The 19,379-nt window shown below is 43.7% G+C and overlaps 1 protein-coding gene across 2 annotated transcripts in view; it reads right to left on the bottom strand.

The window, feature by feature from the left end:
* The window catches only part of LOC126277957 (tetraspanin-5), a 1,084,832-nt gene that overhangs the window by 74,396 nt on the left and 991,057 nt on the right, over positions 1–19,379 (bottom strand). For both annotated transcript variants that reach the window (XM_049977573.1, XM_049977572.1), the window contains exon 3: positions 1,276–1,349. In XM_049977573.1, the coding sequence (XP_049833530.1) occupies positions 1,276–1,349 (74 nt within the window). The remainder of the gene's footprint in view (positions 1–1,275; positions 1,350–19,379) is intronic.

Genomic DNA, 19,379 nt, shown 5'->3' with positions numbered 1-19,379 from the left:
GCTGATGTCCCACTCGTCGCAGCCATCGTGGATTTTCCGTTGCCCAATAGTGCATATTGTGCCGGCTTACGTTACCGCTGTTGGTGGACGACGCTTCGTCACTAAATAGAACGCGTGCAAAAATCTGTCATCGTCCCGTAATTTCTCATGTGCCCAGTGGCAACTCTGTAGACGACGTTCAGAGTCGTCGCCATGCAATTCCTGGTGCATAGAAATATGATACGGATGCAATATATGTTGATGTAGCATTCTCAACACCGACGTTTTTGAGTTACCCGATTCTCGCGCTATTTGTCTCCTACTGATGTGCGGATTTGCCGCGACAGCAGCTAAAACACCTACTTGGGCATCATCGTTTGTTGCAAGCCATAGTTGACGATTCACATGTGACTGAAGACTTCCTGTTTCCTTAAATAACGTAACTATCCGGCGAACGGTCCGGATACTTGGATGATGCTGTTCAGGATACCGAGCAGCATACATAGCACACGCCCGTTGGGCATTTTAATCACAATAGCCATACATCAACACGATATCGACCTTTTTCGTAATTGGTAAACGGTCCATTTTAACACGGGTAATGTATCACGAAGCAAATACCGTCCACACTGCCGGAATGTTACGTGATACCACCTACTTATACGTTTGTGACTATTGCAGCGCCATCTATCACAAAGTGAAAAAAGTGGTCCAACTAAAACATTCATATTTCTTTACGTACTACACGAATATGTAATAAAAATGGGGGTTCCTGTTTCAAAAAACGCAGTTGATATCCGTTTGACGTATGGCAGCGCCATCTAGCGGGCCAACCATAGCGCCATCTGGTTTTCCCCTTCAAGCTAGACCAGTTTCGTTCTTTGTAGTTTTTTCGTTTGATGCTTATTTAGTGAGATATTTGGTCCGGTCACTATCAACGGACCACCCTGTCTGTATACAAGTTCTAAGTGGATCAGGCTAAATGTTACGCATTTTAGAATTTTTACTTTATTATGTTTATGACATTGCGCTGAACTTCAAACGAAAATGAACTTGTTTCTTTATGTACTCTCCATCCTTTAAGACCATTACAATCAGGTTCTGTGGCGACTCGGAGTCACTCACATAGGATGTATATAGATTATAATATCTAATGTATTGTACACCTTCCTAGTATAGTACAGTGTAGTATACTACAGCACAATAGGTTGTTACTGCGTACGGTATGCAACGCATTGTAACCCTGCCCAGTACAGATCAGTACAATAGAGTACAGTACAATAGGTTGGTACTCACTGCGGAGAGCAGGCAGGTGTTCTCGCGCAGAGCACCGACGCAGCCCGTGAAGCCGATCACGAACGTCGTCGTTCCTGCAACACAACACATACACAATGTACTGCTCTGCTTACATCCTGCAAATAAACTATGTGTACAGCGACGGTTCAATAAGTCTTTGTTTTTTTTTCCTTCTCGCTCATCATATCTACATCTACATCTACATCTACATTTATACTCCGCGAGCCACCCAACGGTATGTAGCGGAGGGCACTTTACGTGCCACTGTCATTACCAACCTTTCCTGTTCCAGTCTCGTATGGTTCGCGGGAAGAACGACAGTCTGAAGGCCTCCGTGCGCGCTCTAATCTCTCTAATTTTACATTCGTGATCTCCTCGGGAGGTGTAAGTAGGGGGAAGCAATATATTCGATACCTCATCCAGAAACGCACCCTCTCGAAACCTGGCGAGCAAGCTACTCCGCGATGCAGAGCGCCTCTCTTGCAGAGTATGCCACTTGAGTTTGTTCCCGGGTTCGATTCCCGGCGGGGTCAGGGATTTTCTCTGTCTCGTGATGGCTGGGTGTTGTGTGCTGTCCTTAGGTTAGTTAAGTTTAAGTAGTTCTAAGTTCTAGGGGACTGATGACCATAGATGTTAAGTCCCATAGTGCTCAGAGCCGATCTGGTACGGATCCCACACGGATGAGCTATACTCAAGTATAGCTCGAATGAGTGTTTTGTAAGCCACTTCCTTTGTTGATGGACTACATTTTCTAAGGACTCTCCCAATGAATGTCAACCTGGTACCCGCCTTACCAACAATTAATTTTATATGATCATTCCACTTCAAATCGCTCCGCACGCACACTCCCAGATATTTTCAGAAGTAACTGCTACCAGTGTTTGTCCCGCTATCATGTAATCATACAATAAAGGATCCTTCTTTCTATGTATTCGCAATACATTACATTTGTCTATGTTAAGGTTCAGTTGCCACTCCCTGCACCAAGTGCCTATCCGCTGCAGGTCTTCCTGCATTTCGCTACAATTTTCTAATGCTGCAACTTCTCTGCATACTACAGCATCATCCGCGAAAAGCAGCATGGAACTTCCGACACTATCTACTAGGTCATTTATATATATTGTGAAAAGCAATGGTCCCATAACAATCCCCTGTGGCACACCAGAGGTTACTTTAACGTCTGTAGACGTCTCTCCATTGATAACAACATGCTGTGTTCTGTTTGTTGAAAACTCTTCAATCCAGCCACACAGGTCTGATATTTCGTAGGCTCTTACTTTCTTTAACAGGCGACAGTGCGGAACTGTATCGAACGCCTTCCAGAAATCAAGAAAAATAGCATCTACCTGGGAGCCTGTATCTAATATTTTCTGGGTCTCATGAACAAATAAAGCGAGTTGGGTCTCACGCGATCGCTGTTTCCGAAATCTATGTTGATTCCTACAGAGTAGATTCTGGGTTTCCAAAAACGACATGATACTCGAGCAAAAAACATGTTCTCTAATTCTACAACAGATCGACGTCAGAGATATAGGTCTATAGTTTTGCGCATCTGCTCGACGACCCTTCTTGAAGACTGGGACTACCTGTGCTCTTTTCCAATGACTTGGAACCTTCCGTTCCTCTAGAGACTTGCGGCAGACGGCTGTTAGAAGGGGGCAAGTTCTTTCGCGTACTCTGTGTAGAATCGAATTGGTATCCCGTCAGGTCCAGTGGACTTTCCTCTGTTGAGTGATTCCAGTTGCTTTTCTATTCCTTGGACACTTATTTCGATGTCAGCCATTCTTTCGTTTGTGCGAGGATTTAGATAAGGAACTGCAGTGCGGTCTTCCTCTGTGAAACAGCTTTGGAAAAAGGAGTTTAGTATTTCAGCTTTACGCGTTCATCCTCTGTTGGAATGCCATACTCAACCCGGAGTGTCTGGATATGCTGTTTCGAGACAGCTAACATATCACTGAGTACAGGCCACAGACGAAGGCATTTGTTGTTTCGTGGGGACCACAGTTTCATTCTGTGCTTCTGCCAACAGCATTCGTTTCCTAGAGAAGGTTGAACATCATTTAGCAACGATTTCCATGTTAAACAGATCTCTCACAGTCATTGAGCGTGACAAAAGGGAAAACAACCTGTGTTAGAAAACGTGACATTTCTAACGTCATTAACTGCCAATAAATCTTTCTTTTTTCACAACTGCTTTCAGTACTCAGATCACCCTCAAGCAGCATGAAATTATTTGCAACAGACTTCGTGGCAACATAAATAGGATGGTATCAAATAATACAGATGCCACCGCGCATCACTGTCGTCGAAAGTAAAATATATTACACAGTCGATTGTAAAATGTACTAATACAGCAGATGAAGATGATTTGTGAATTAAAAGCGGTTGAAGTATGGAATTTTTCAAGTACTTAGGAGCTGCACAAAATATATCCTGTCATACATAAAACCCAAAACCCACTGCTTTTTTTCTGTATCTGTTTTTCAACAGAAACCTCAGATATAGCTCTCCAGCTCTGCCAATCGCAAACAGAGGGCAGTTGAAATACATGGCACAGGGTTGAGAAAGTGAGTCAGAGCGTAAATAAGTGAAGTCGCTACGTACTCACTGTCTGCCTCTGCATAGGACACAATCCTCACCCGGCTAAACCGCACACACTCGCTAGCTTGTAGGAATAATATCAATATGCAAACAGAGGTAGCGGGGTATGAGTCATAGGTCACTAGACTATGCTCCAGTGCCAGAATAAAATAAAAAAATCTAATGAGCAACATAGAAAAGCATCAGCATATAACGAATGACTGTGATAAAGCATCAACATCGTGGTATAACGAAATCGGCTGTCACCTTTTTTAAGGAACTAGAGCCCCATTTGCCTTAAGCGATGTAGTGTCATACGAACAATCTAAATCTGGATGGCCGGATTGCAACTGCAACATCCGTTACCACAAACGCGAGTCCTATTTCTCATCACAACGCCACTTCCCTCAGTCTGAGCGTTCCAATAGAGTAGATGTAAAGGGAGGCGTTTATGGTGCTCTGCACACCAGGTGAACTGTTTAGGCTCACCGCTCCACTTTATGTCTCTATCATCACCCACTTCCCTTTTTCTTTGCTTCTGATAATCATCATCAACAATAGCAACCCAGAAAAGCAACCCACATAGACAAATCCACAGAGGGATAAAGAGAGAGCTGGGACAGTTTGCAGTGTGGGTGTTCCCCAACCTCCAGTCTGTGAGGGGAGGATGTGACACTGTCGCACATATGCTATCGCCACCCCCACTCCTTCCCCACCCTCACTTCCCCTCCTCTCCCTTCCTTCTCCTGCCCACCCCCATCGTCTATTTGGGAACTGGTAGGAAAAAGACTCAGTCTGCTTTGAGTTGCTGGAGCGAAAGGAGATAAGACACTGTCTTGAAAATTGTGTTCATTTATTATTATGTGTATTATTCAGATGAAAGAATTTCCAAATTTTGGTAGGGAAATCGAACTGCAATTATCCTACAGGCTACCCGATTGAAATTCAAATAAACACAACCGCCTAAAATTGGCAGGACAATAGAAAAATGCTCTCGTGAAAAAACGGATGTCATGACATGAAATGCGAAGCAAATCCGAGCAACGCATTGTCTATTTATTTAAACAATAATTTAATTAATTAATTAAATAGGTGGGAAATGTGTTCAATTTACAATATGTTGTTGTTGCAAAGAACACCTGTAAGCATACAGCTCAGCACTGCTTCCATAGCCTCCTACACAAGGAATGGAAGAAGATGATACTGGATGAGTGAAGGAGGAATACTTTTCAGCAAATAATGGTGATGCAGCAAGATGGACTGAGCATTCATTTTGCACTTCATAGAATCTGCTGCCTGTGCTTGATCTGTCCGTAGTTTTTGAAATGGCCAGTCAATCCACAGAGCAAAAGACAACTTCTTCCTATTCCACCACACCAGACTTAATGAAACACAGGTGCTTGCCTTGACGTTTGGGGCTCGAATGAGGACGCTTAAAACGGGTTTTGTTCCCCTTTCGATTGCAAATGTTCACCCTGCTGTGTGTCCTAGACCACAATACCATTCAAAACTGGTGGTCAGCTGTCCGACAACATCTGCCGGAAAAACTGCCGTCCGCTAATGTACAAGTGTATAGCTGCTGAGGAACTTATACACAGATACATGGTAAGAAGGGACAGGACAGCAAACTGTCGCTGAATTGTACGAAGAGTAGCCAGCTACCGATCTATAAGTGAAAAAGCTGCTGAGGAACTTGCACACACATACAATGTATCATACTGCAACACACACACACACACACACTGGAACTGAGCAAAATCATCGTAATAACACAACTACCAAAAACAGTATATCAGTGACAGCAGATGTATCTCTTTGTCTACCATCATCGACAGGTTAGAATAGGTCTGTAAAATCGGTATCCCTACCTAAGAGATGGAGGAGGGGAGACGATGAGAGGTAGAAGGGGAGGCAAGGCTGGTTCCCAGATTCTGCACTGTCCTGTTGATAGATGCTATTGTGCCGAGGAAAGCCGAACTGCACATGGGGATGTTCATGGCCCTAAGGACATAGGTGCATACTTGTGTTGAACCAATGTTCCTTTCAGAATGACGAAATCACCCAGCGAATGTCACGAAACCATTCCCAAGACCATAACGATCCCTTCTCAAGCCTGGCCCCTTCTGTTGTTTGTTGAAGGGTTTTGTCTAATGGAGTGTAAAACGTGCATCATCTAAAAAGGCTACCTGTAGTCATTTAGTGGACGTCTAGAAGAATGAACACGATTGGCGTGCAAATTCCAGCCTTCACCGCTGATGAACAGCAGTAAACATTGGTGCACGAAACCAGGCAGCTGCTGTAGAGATCCATATGCAGCAACATTCACTGAACAGACATTGACGAGACACTGTTGGCAACAGTCAGTTGCTCAACAGCTGTATGTCTGTTCCTCCGTATGCATCTCTACAGCCATCGTTCATCCCTATCCTCTATAGCCCATGATGCATCACAGTTGCCTCAGAATAGGTTTTTGCTAGCGCCATTCTGCCATGTGCAGTACACCTCAACCACAGCGGCATGTGAACAACTTACAACCTAATCTGTTGCTCAAATGCTTTCACCCATGGCCCAAAAGGTAATCATCACCCTCTTTTGGACGCCCGATAAACAATGACTGCAATGTCTTCCGCTTTTTCTGACAGACTTTGTACGAGGGTCATTCCAAAAGAAATGCACACTATTTTTTTTAATTCTTTTATTCTTCATTCTGAATGTTTGAAAGTTTTACAGTGTGTAGATACGTCCTTTAGGAACAATATTTTCATTTCTCCACATAATTTCCATCCCTCTCAACTGTCTTACGCCATCTTGGAACCAGCGCCTGTTTACCCGCACGGGAAAATTCTGGAGCAACCCGTTGGAGCCACTGTTTGGCAGCGTGCACAAGGGAGTCGTCGTCTGCAAACCTTGTTCCACGAAGAGAGTCTTTCAGTTTCCCAAAGAGATGGTAATCACATGGAGCCAGGTCAGGACTGTAAGGCGGGTGTTTCAGTGTTGTCCATCGGAGTTCAATGATTTTTGACTGACATGTGGCCGTGCATTGTCGTGCAACATCAAAACATCCTGCTTTTCCCGATATGGTCGAACACGACTCAGTCGAGATTGAAGATTCTTATGTGCGTTACATATGAATCAGAATTTATGGTGGTTCCACTTGGCATGATGTCCATAAGCAAGAGGCCTTCTGAATCGTTAAACACCGTAGCCATACTTTTTCCAGCAGAAGGTGTGATTTAGAACTTTTTTTTTTTTTTTTCCTTCGGTGAATTTGTATGATGCCACTCCGTTGATTGCCTCTTCGGCTCTGGTGAAAAACGATGGAGCCATGTTTCCTCACCTGTCACAATTCTTCCAAGAAATCTCCATCATTCTCGTACTGTTCCAAAAGCTCACTGCTTACCATTTTTCTTGTTCCTTTTTGCGCCACTGTCAACATCTTGGGAACCCACCTGCCACAAACCTTTCTTAACGCCAACATTTTCAGTATTCTGCCAACACTTCCTTCCCCTAGCCCAACAGAGCGTGACAATTCGTTCACTGTGAAGCGTCTGTCAGCAGTCACCAATTCGTTTACTCTCTGCACATTGTCTGCAGTGTGTGCAGTACGAGGCCTGCCGCTACGAGGACAATCCTCAATATTGCCGTGCCCGCTTTCATCACGTAACCTGCTTGCCCACCGCCTAACTGTACTGCGATCGACAGCAGCGCCTCCATTCACCTTTTTTAACCTCTTGTGGGAACACTGTTTCCACAGCACAGTAATTCTATTACCTCACGTTGCTTCTGACAAACGTCAAGTGTAGCAGCCATCTTGAAGACATGCTGTGACGACGCCACTCACGGGAACAGGTTGAACTACACTCCTGGAAACTGAAATAAGAACACCGTGAATTCATTGTCCCAGGAATGGGAAATTTTATTGACACATTCCTGGGGTCAGATACATCACATGATCACACTGACAGAACCACAGGTACATAGACACAGGCAACAGAGCATGCACAATGTCGGCACTAGTACAGTGTATATCCACCTTTCGCAGCAATTCAGGCTGCTATTCTCCCATGGAGACGATCGTAGAGATGCTGGATGTAGTCCTGTGGAACGGCTTGCCATGCCATTTCCACCTGGCGCCTCAGTTGGACCAGCGTTCGTGCTGGACGTGCAGACCGTGTGAGACGACGCTTCATCCAGTCCCAAACATGCTCAATGGGGGACAAATCCGGAGACCTTGTGGCCAGGGTAGTTGACTTACACCTTCTAGAGCACGTTGGGTGGCACGGGATACATGCGGACGTGCATTGTCCTGTTGGAACAGCAAGTTCCCTTGCCGGTCTAGGAATGGTAGAACGATGGGTTCGATGACGGTTTGGATGTACCGTGCACTATTCAGTGTCCCCTCGATGATCACCAGAGATGTACGGCCAGTGTAGGAGATCGCTCCCCACACCTTGATGCCGGGTGTTGGCCCTGTGTGCCTCGGTCGTATGCAGTCCTGATTGTGGCGCTCAGCTGCACGGCGCCAAACACACATACGACCATCATTGGCACCAAGACAGAAGCGACTCTCATCGCTGAAGACGACACGTCTCCATTTGTCCCTCCATTCACGCCTGTCGCGACACCACTGGAGGCGGGTTGCACGATGTTGGGGCGTGAGCGGAAGACGGCCTGACGGTGTGCGGTACCGTAGCCCAGCTTCATGGAGACGGTTGCGAATGGTCCTCGCCGATACCCCAGGAGCAACAGTGTCCCTAATTTGCTGGGAAGTGGCGGTGAGGTCCCCTACGGCACTGCGTAGGATCCTACGGTCTTGGCGTGCATCCGTGCGTCGCTGCGGTCCGGTCCCAGGTCGACGGGCACGTGCACCTTCCGCCGACCACTGGCGACAACATCGATGTACTGTGGAGACCTCACGCCCCACGTGTTGAGCAATTCGGCGGTACGTCCACCCGGCCTCCCGCATGCCCACTATACACCCTCGCTCAAAGTCCGTCAACTGCACATACGGTTCACTTCCACGCTGTCGCGGCATGCCACCAGTGTTAAAGACTGCGATGGAGCTCCGTATGCCACGGAAAACTGGCTGACACTGACGGCGGCGGTGCACAAATGGTGCGCAGCTAGCGCCATTCGACGGCCAACACCGCGGTTCCTGGTGTGTCCGCTGTGCCGTGCGTGTGATCATTGCTTGTACAGCGCTCTCGCAGTGTCCGGACCAAGTATGATGGGTCTGACACACCGGTGTCAATGTGCTCTTTTTTCCATTTCCAGGAGTGTAAGTTTGAAAACAAGCGGTAAGGATGTATCTACACACCGTAAAACGTTCACACATGCAGAATGAAAAATGTATTTTTCCAAAAATAGTGTGCATTTCTTTTGGAGTGACACTCGTCTAACCTCCACTGCTGGTAATGGCACCTCACTTATGTGAGTGTTTATTGCGTGTTGACATCAAACATAGTTGGTGGCCACATTAATTTGAATGGATGCGTATGGACATCAAACATAGTTGGTGGTCACATTAATGTGACTGGACCAAGTACAGTGAGACTGTGGATCTGCATACAAACAACGTAGTTTGAATGTGACTAAAATGTTGAAAGGTGTCCTCTTCGAACAGGACATCATTTATGACATTCACGATTCCTGACACTTTTTTTCAGTTTGTGGTTTGAATAGACCTCAAATGAAGTATTCCAAATTGCTGGTCTCATCTGCATGTCGCAGATGAAAGATCCTTTGCCAAAACTATCCACTGAGCACATGACTCCACTGTGTCCCTCGCACTGTGCCTGACGTCTCTGCCAGCAGGGCTGCTGTGGCTCCTTAGGAGTTCACCGCAATAGGATGGCACAGCAGCAGAATATACTTTTCCTCGAATTCAACGTGTGCGCTACGGATAGTTTTACCTGCGAGATTCAGTTGAGACCCTCCCCCTCCAACCCAGTATGAAATTATTTGAACCCCAACAGTATGCGTGTAGTTTTATTCATGTGAAAGTGAGAGAAACTTTTCTAAATTTTTGTGAATCGTGTAACTGAGGCACGACTTGCCTACCAGTCTGATATTCACCTAGCGGGTTGTGGGAGAGCGTCTAAAAGCTATATCCAGGTTGGCCGGCACACCATCCCTCACTGTCAACTGGGTTACCGCACCTCGTCGTCACGGAAGCAGTCCATTAATACGTATGGCTCTCTGGTTGGGGATCTCAGGTCTGTTCATACAATGAACTGAAAACAAAAGCGTTGGGAATCATGAGCGTCATAAATGAGGCCCAGATCGAAGACTATGTCCTTTTATAATCATATTTAAATACTTATAATAATGCACTTTTAGAATAATGGCCGCCGTGCGGGGTGACCGAGCGGTTCTAGGCGCTACAGTCTGAAACCGCGCGACAGCTACGGTCGCAGGTTCGAATCCTGTCTCGGGCATGGATGTGTGTGATGTCCTTAGGTTAGTTATGTTTCAGTACTTCTAAGTTCTAGGGGACTGATGACCTCAGAAATTAAGTCCCATAGTTCTCAGAGCTATTTGAAGCCAGAATACTGGCCAGTTGGAGAATGAGGAAAGTATCGATCGCCAACTTCCTTGCACCCCGCCCCTGACGTTCCACATCAATAACAATAGCTTTACAACACAGAAAAATCACTTTAAAATGCGGGATATGCAAGTTTTCCTCAAAACCTACTTCCATACTGAAATAGCAGAGCTGCTGACACCAAAAAATGTGCAGGTTTCCTAAATATGATCTAAAATATTTGTAAATTGAATCTGATTTCACAATAAACCAGTTTTCAAATACCCAAAAAATCACTAATCACTTCTAGATATACTTTACACATATAACTATAACTTTACATATCGCCACAAATAACACACGAGTAACTACTGATTAGACCTTAATACCACGAAAATCTTTTCTTTTGTCGAGATGACTTTCCTTAAAAGAGAGTCCTCTTTCTTTAGTTCATCTCGGGAGATCTCCACTTATTGGTGAAGTGCAGGTACTGACATTCTTACGAAAATGAAAATTTTCACGCTGTAATTTCTCACATCATTTTACAATGTCTGAAGTAACCCAAATATCAAAATTAACATTAAGGGGATGTACGCAAAACTTCTTTTCTGCATTCTCTTTACACTCAGGAACACTGAAAATAGCACACCAAGACAGGAGCGCCGAATGGATATGAGATTTATTATACGTAATGACACAGATGAGAGATTCATTTGATCCCAAAATCAAGAAAAGTAAAAAATACAGTGAGTACAAGCATACAAATACAGTGCAAAATCAATAACGCGTCAGGCCACCTTTTTCTGCAATACAGGTCACAAGACGGTCCAGCATCGAATTTGATTTGATATCTGATGTCGTCCAGAGGTAGACTGTCCCAGAAACGAACAACCACCTCCGAATGACGCAGTAGCATCTGGCGTTTCTGGAGGACAAGTTCTGGGAACACGCCGGCCATAGAAGAGTCGTAACATGACGTAGAAAATCTTGAGCAACTCTAGCTGTATGCGGACGAGCATTATCTTGCTGGAAAGGGTCCCTGGTCGACCATGTAGAGAGAGTCTCACGCGGAGTCGAAGAATGTCATCAACTTAAGGCTGGTCGTTAAGGTGCCACATACCACTACCACAATTAGAGCAGAACAGCTATTGTAGGCTGTGGGCACACCATGGTTCAGGCCAAAAAGAAATCTATTTTCGGTTTTCATCATATTTCGAGCATTTAAAGAGCATTTTCCTACCACGTGTGTTTATGTGCCACGCCCACTTTTCTGCCACCCACTTTTCTGCATATATTTTAGATCTTTATAGCCCCCCTTTTTTCTTTTATTCCCGAGTGTCTTGGCTATCCTTGGAATGCAACGGTCGGTATTCTTTTGTATCTGCTGTTTGTAAACAACACGCTTTAAAACACGCGATTACTTTTGTTCAAGTGTGATTGCGAGTAGTTTTTATACTTACGCCTGCAGTGCTTGTTTACGTGTATTTTGTTGTGTTTATAGAAGATGAAGAAAGGTAAAGGCAGTTTCAAGAAACAACAAATTAGAGGAAACACGTTTAGAACGCTTTCAGTACAAGAGGTTATGTAGCCTGGCAACGATGTATCTAATTGTAATTCTTCAACAAGTGTATCTAAATTTGTACCACGTAGACAGTGTGGTGAGTCACAGAGTGAGAAAATTTGTGAGACTGCCAGTGGGAGAAAAGGCTTAGTAATTGATTTGGATTTAATTTGCACTAAATGCTCAGCTGTGATTTCATTTATGGGTTCTTCAAAACCAGATGCAAGTGGCCCATATGAAATCTATACTAGATTAGTTTATGTCTTAGGTTCCATTGGCAAGGGCATGGCTGCAGGGAGAACATTTTGTTCAGTGATCAACCACCAAATTAATTTGAAAAACTGACTGCAATATTAGAGAAAGATGTATGTGAGGTCCGTGAGGAAAGCATTAAACTGGCTGCTAGGGAAGCAGTGCACTTGATGGAAGTTGGCAGAAAAGAGGCCAAACTTCTCTGAATGGAGTTGTGACTGCCACGAGTGTTGTTGTTGTGTTGTGTGGTCTTCAGTCCTTAGACTGGTTTGATGCAGCTCTCCATGCTACTCTATCCTGTGCAAGCTTCTCCATCTCCCAGTACCTACTGCAACCTACATCCTTCTGATTCTGCTTAGTGTAGTCATCTCTCCGTCTCCCTCTACGATTTTTACCCTCCACGCTGCCCTGCAATACTAAACTGGTGATCCCTTGATGCCTCAGAACATGTCCTACCAACCGATCCCTTCTTCTGGTCAAGTTGTGCCACAAACTTCTCTTCTCCCCAACCCTATTCTATACTTCCTGATTAGTTATGTGATCTACCCATCTAGTCTTCAGCATACTTCTGTAGCACCACATTTCAAAAGCTTCTATTCTCTTCTTGACGCTTCTATTCTCTTCTTGTCCAAACTATTTATCGCCCATGTTTCACTTACATACATGGCTACACTCGATACAAATACTTTCAGAAATGACTTCCTGACACTTAAATCTAACTCTATGTTAACAAATTTCTCTTCTTCAGAAACGCTTTCCTTGCCATTGCCAGCCTACACTTTACATCCTCTCTACTTCAACCGCCGGCCGCGGTGGTCTCGCGGTTCTAGGCGCGCAGTCCGGAACTGTGCGACTGCTACGGTCGCAGGTTCGAATCCTGCCTCGGGCATGGATGTCTGTGATGTCCTTAGGTTAGTTAGGTTTAAGTAGTTCTAAGTTCTAGGGGACTAATGACCACAGCAGTTGAGTCCCATAGTACTCAGAGCCATTTGAACCATTTTTTCTACTTCAACCATCATCAGTTATTTTGCTCCCCAAATAGCAAAACTCCTTTACTACTTTAAGTGTCTCATTTCCTAATCTAATTCCCTCAGCATCACCCGACTTAAATCGACTACATGCCACGAGTGTAGACACCGGTAAAGTGTTAGATGTGGAGATAATGTCTAAATATTGGAAATGTTGTTAAGTCAATAAACATAAATAACACAACGTTGTGGCTTATTTTTAGAGGAACGAGTTGTGGTATGGTAGTTCATGGAGTACAACAAATATTTCATCGCTCTGTAGAAACAAGAGGCGTACGGTACACCAAATATTTGGGCGATGGTGACAGTAAGGCATACAACAATGTGGTGAACTCTAAGCCATATGCAGATGCCATTATTAGCAAAATAGAACGTGTAGCCCATGTTCAAAAACGTTGGGAACAAGGCTGAGAAAACTAACTGTTGATATGAGAGTAAAAAAATTAGAAGATGGAAAATTGTTGACCGGACAAAGTCAGTTAACTAAAACTGAAATAGGAAACTTGCAGGAATACTATGGGCAGGCAATTAGGAGAAACGAAGACAATCTGGAGGCAATAAAGAGAGATGTTTGGGCCATATTCTTACATAAGTCATCTACTGATGATAAGCCATGTCATGGATTGAGACTATCAGGAGAAAATTCGTGGTGCAAATACAATAGGGCTCAGGCAACTGGAGAATCTTATTCTCAACAGCATTCTCTTCCTGCTGCTGTTATTACAGCAATTAAACCTATTTTCAGAGACTTGGCTCATCCTGACCTTCTAAGGAAATGTCCGCATAGGCAGGCACAGAGCCCAAATGAATGTTTCAACATGATAATTTGGAACTGCCCTCCTAAAAATGTATTTGTAGGCATGCATACAATGAAACTAGGAGTTCATGATGCTGTTATTAGATTCAGTTGTGGTAATATTGGAAAGTGTCGGGTACTGAAAAAGCTGGGAATTAATCTCGGTGAAAATATGATCACTGGGCTGCAACATTGGGATAAAATGAGGTTAGCCGGTGCAAACAGCTCTGCATCTCATATGGCCAAGAAAGAAAGACAAACATCGAGGAACATGAAAAAGAAGCTGGAAGACCTGATAGAGGCCAAAGCCATCATATGCAGCAGGTCAGTTTTTATTAACTGTAAGTAACAAATTTCAAAAGTTTTTTCTTTAAAGTCAATTTCCTACAAACTAAAATTTTCAGTACATATGCCCCATTATATCAGAAACTATCATAGATAAATGAATGAAATTTTCAGAGACTCCGCATATCATAAAAAGTCACCTCTGGTACTACATTCATTAATATTCCCCCATTAGGATGCCCACAAAAAATATTTTCTGCAGAAAAAGCTTAATATTATTTGTTAATAAATTTAAAAAAGTATTTCTTAAAAAGTATAAAATGGATAAAGTAAATTTTAGTACAGTTGACTATTAGCATCACGTAACATACAATAAAAATATTAACATCCTGCATCAAATAGTTTTTTTTCAGAAATGGGTCCAATACTTGCCTAAATTAACATGGGTTAGATAGGCAGGGTGCGGTTCCTTTAAACTGGCTGTGCAGGCAGTCTGGCGCGCAACAGCATGTAAGGATCTGCTCCGTTCACCAGGTTGTCTCTGTCCCAGTATGCGTTTATCATCCGAAACGGGATTCATCACTAAACACAATGTTTTGCCAATCTGCGGCAGTCCACGTAGTTCTGGCTTGGCACCATTGTAGACGGAGTCACCAGTGTCTCGGTGGTAACGGCCGTAAACGACAAGGGCGTTTGGATTGCTAATTCGCATCTGCAAGGCGTCTGGAAATGGTTTGTGGAACAAATGGCGCCGGCACATCTGCTACTATCGTGGAGCGAGTCACTGTAGGAGTCTTGGTCGCTTATTGTACGATTCTTCGATCCTCTTGTTTGCCGACTTCCTGGTCGTTCCAGACTCTGTAAGTCGTGCGTGGATGCCATCTCGTGTCGATAAGTCCCAACATTATCTGAAGAAACACCTGACGAGCCACACGGCGTGTCGACCAGCGTGCATTTTTAATGTCGATGACTGGGCCCTGCACAAACTTGCTCAAGTGTGATAAATGTCGTCTAACACGTCTGCCTGTCATTCTGCGCCTATTAACGTCGTGCTCGTCGTTGTCACCTTTATGATGCGTCCACTATACGACGTTTAGATAAGGACCCCCGCCTGATTGCGGCGCCACTGCAGGGTCTGTGCTCATGGGTGCTGGAATCAAAAGTGGATCACGAGCGTTTCGGATTTCACTGTAGTCATCTGCAAAGTTTCGCGTTTGTACCTTCCTTGCCGCTGGGCGCGCTACTTTCAATGTTACTGAGTGTATTTCCGTGTCCCTCACAAATCTACTAGCTCTTCTATATCCATTTCAATACCGCACGCAAGCCGAAGAAATGACTCTGATGTCTCTGCTGGCATCTTGTACCGACTGCTGTGGTGTGCCCGTGCGAGGAGGCCCTAAAGCTGGGCTGGCCATGGCATACTAAACTTCACGCGTGCAGCATGTGAGGCCCGCGGGTGGGCCAAGGTCTTGCCAGTCAAAACAATGGCTCTGAGCACTATGGGACTTAACATCGATGGTCACCAGTCCCCTAGAACTTAGAACTACTTAAACCTAACTAACTTAAGGACATCACACAACACCCAGCCATCACGAGACAGAGAAAATCCCTGACCCCGCCGGGAATCGAACCCGGGAACCCGGGCGTGGAAAGCGAGAACGCTACCGCACGTCCACGAGATGCGGGCTCTTGCCGGTCACTCGGCTTTGCTAGGTCCTCACAAGGTTCTCACAAGCACTCGAAACAGTGAGACATTTCATGTATTTGTGCGATTCGGCATTTTTCGGTCTGCACAATTCTCCGAGTGCAGCAGATCCGTACTGTCAGCTCTTTTTTAATCTTCGCTATATGTTTGTGGTATGAAGGACTTTACAGTTACAATTGCTGTTTACACAAAAAGAGGTAGTCTAGCGATATTCTAGCGATATATCGTCGCTATCCTTTAAAATGAATAGGAATGACAGCAGACAAGAATTCCCAGTTCCCATAACGTCAGGTACTGCATACTTGTTATGAAAAGACGTTACATTACAACGCTGATAGAATTTAATGATTTAGTTGACAATGAAGCAGCAAAATATTACAACGATCGACAGACGGGATTCGTTGTTCTGTGCATATAAAGCACTCTGTGTTAAATTTGCAGGGCTGGAGGACGAAAAGAACTGGTCGCACGAATAGTAAAATTTCTATAGTCGCGCGCATTAGGCCATTGTCAGTTGCAAGTTTTCAGGAAACTGAACGAAGAGTATGGAGACTTTCAGGAAACTGAACGAAGAGTATGGAGACTTTATATACTACTGCAATGTACGCTATTTAAGTCAAGAGCATGCCTATAACGAATTTTCGATTTAAAACTTGTTTTTGTTGACTTTACGAAAGAAAAAGGAGTGTAGGAACGAAAAATAGAACATCTGGAATTGATTGCAGACTTCGCATTCTAAGTGGACATGATTCACACTGCCAGAGTTAGACACTGCAACGTAACTACTTTCTGATTTGATGGGAATGTGTTTAAAAAGAAAATCGTGTTTTAGTAGCGACACACATTCCGACAAGGACAGTCCACTACCACAAGCTCACGGCCGTTAAACACAACGCGAAGTTTTAAGAATTCATTGCAGCCTTGAAAGAGTAACATGGATAGTTTTATAAAGATTTTGAGGACAGTGTCAATCTTACATCTGTTTCTGTGTTGTTCTTGAGATCATTTGGCATTTCAGTTGAAAGCGTCCCTGTGCATATGATGATGTAGCTAACTGACCTGCAAGGTAATTCCAGTTTCAATGACAATCATTTTACGTTAAAACTGAGCAGGACGTCGACACTCCTTTCCTCAGGCAGTTTCCAAGTCTGCATAATGAGGTTGCTAAAGTGCTACAATACTTCGATCGACATATTTGTGTGAAAGATCTTTTTTTCGATTATGAAACTATATACGTCACGAATACGTGTCAACTTGAGTGCAAAAGTCTTTGAAATTGTCTGTGCCTGAGCGTATGCCAACAGTTTGGACCAGATAAAAATTATATTATGTTTTCAGTATGCCTACAATAATCAAATAATACTGAAAATATCTTTGTTTGTAATCTATATTGTTGAGAAACGTGAAATATAAAACCAAATAGTACACAGGGCGAATGCGCTGTCATTTGAATGCGGCTTGTTCGCAGTTTTACCCTCTCCCCCTCCTCGCGCTCAAACAGCATGGCGTGGCGGTGGGGGAATGTGAAGTGAGGCTGAGCACTTCAGCACTCGTACCCGGGCAAGGCCCATAAGTCAAAATCTTGGCCGCCCCTGTCCTAAAGGAACTGCCGCTGTAGAGACACACGCTGCTGAATTCACGCAAACATGCGCAGGCAAAGGGCGCCGAGAGACTTCGATCGGCGCTTCTGTTTCCGGAATATTTTGTCGCACAAGGAGAAGAAATAAGAATTACATGTAATTTGAAACAATGGAAGAAAAGTGAGCAGAACTCCCGGCATCACATTTGGCTAATTGAGCTCAGTCAGAAAGACTGTTAATGTCGCTAGGTCGCAACTGTTCTTTAGTTCTGTTCCGCATCGATTCGTGTACATAATGACATTTGCATTGTCTGCCAGTTGTCATTATTGTCCGTGTTAGCTATTATTCTACTAACCCCACTGAACCCTTTGTTGTCGTTACAGGGAAAAGTACTTCACGAATTACATCCAAATTTCATGGTTGCGTTTAGAAAGTACCTATCGATGGCGGTATCTAACTGTTCAGTGTAAACATTGTTTCCTGTTTTAAAAAGAATAAATATTATCTCTGGACCACTGTTATGCAAAGAAAGACTTGCCACATTATGTGTACTCACAATTGAAAGTGATTGTACAAAGGATTAACTGTCATAACACAATCTATGGATTTGCCGAAAATAAGTTCGGGCAAAAAGATTTCTAAATGCAACGCTAACTTTAGATATTATTATTATTATTATTATTATTATTATTTGTGCATGAACTATGTTGGCTAACCCAGCGCTCTTACATTTGATTTCATGATCTTCCAAATGGCTTTCATTCTCTTTCCGAAGACTATTTTTATTTCTTCGGTCACCTTGGTTTCTCATTGTTTTAACCTGAACATTTGACTAGACAGATTTCTGTCCTCTACTTCCACTTACTCTACCTGTGTCTTCTCTTAGGACGTTGATGAATTTTTTATTCAGGTGACATCCAGAAAACTAGTCCATGTTCAACGCCACTGAGCTCTCCTAACCGACCCATTCGCCTGAAGCTGCTTCATTACCGACAACGCAATACTCTCTGCTTCCTTCCATGCACCTGGATCCGCCTCTAGTGACACATTGTGGTCAATTCCGCATTACACCGGGTTATCCGGATACTATTGATTGCCATTGTCTTGTCGTTGGGAGTCATTTAACATCTTCTTAAAATTTTAATCTTTGCTCCCAGGTTTGTTTCACTGTTGGTGTATGGGATTCCAGTCTGTATCCGTCCTCCTCTCTTTCTGCATCAAGAATTTTCCTCAGAATCCTTCATTCCTTCGTCAGCATATTTTGCAAATCGCCCTTTCTGTCGAAAATTAAATTTCGATCACGTACAGAGCTCCGGGTTTTATCGCTGTATTGTAATGGTCACTCATGTTTTGTTGTAGTTGTCATACGTTCTCCCGTATTTTCTTTTGTGTTTCTATGAACGAAAACTTTTTTAGCACTGTTGGTTCTATAATCTCACAGAGATACTTTAAATACCTGGCCCTTTTGCTTTGCCGTACCTCTTACCTAATTTCTGAATGTTAAATTTAGCGCAGGAAAATTTACTTTTATTTTTTAATTTTTTCACCCTCTCATGCAGTACACTCTTTGAGGACATATGTTTTGTTGCTGTATTTTTAATGTCCGCTAGTCATGATTTCACATTAAAATACATTTACTTCTCTGTTTATCATGGATGAGTCGCATCGGTACGATTTGTTTCGTTGTCATTTCAAGCAGATAATGAGCACTGTGCTTCTCTCGTTAATACCACATACTAATAAAATCAGGACATCGAAATATGAAAACTAAAAACATGGAAACTAAACGAGCGG

The sequence above is a fragment of the Schistocerca gregaria genome, chromosome 6 (genome assembly GCF_023897955.1).
Source record: "Schistocerca gregaria isolate iqSchGreg1 chromosome 6, iqSchGreg1.2, whole genome shotgun sequence".
NCBI classification, from domain to species: Eukaryota; Metazoa; Arthropoda; class Insecta; order Orthoptera; family Acrididae; genus Schistocerca; species Schistocerca gregaria.
Note: the sequence above shows the minus strand (reverse complement) of the source record. Positions and strands in the feature narration are given on the sequence as shown.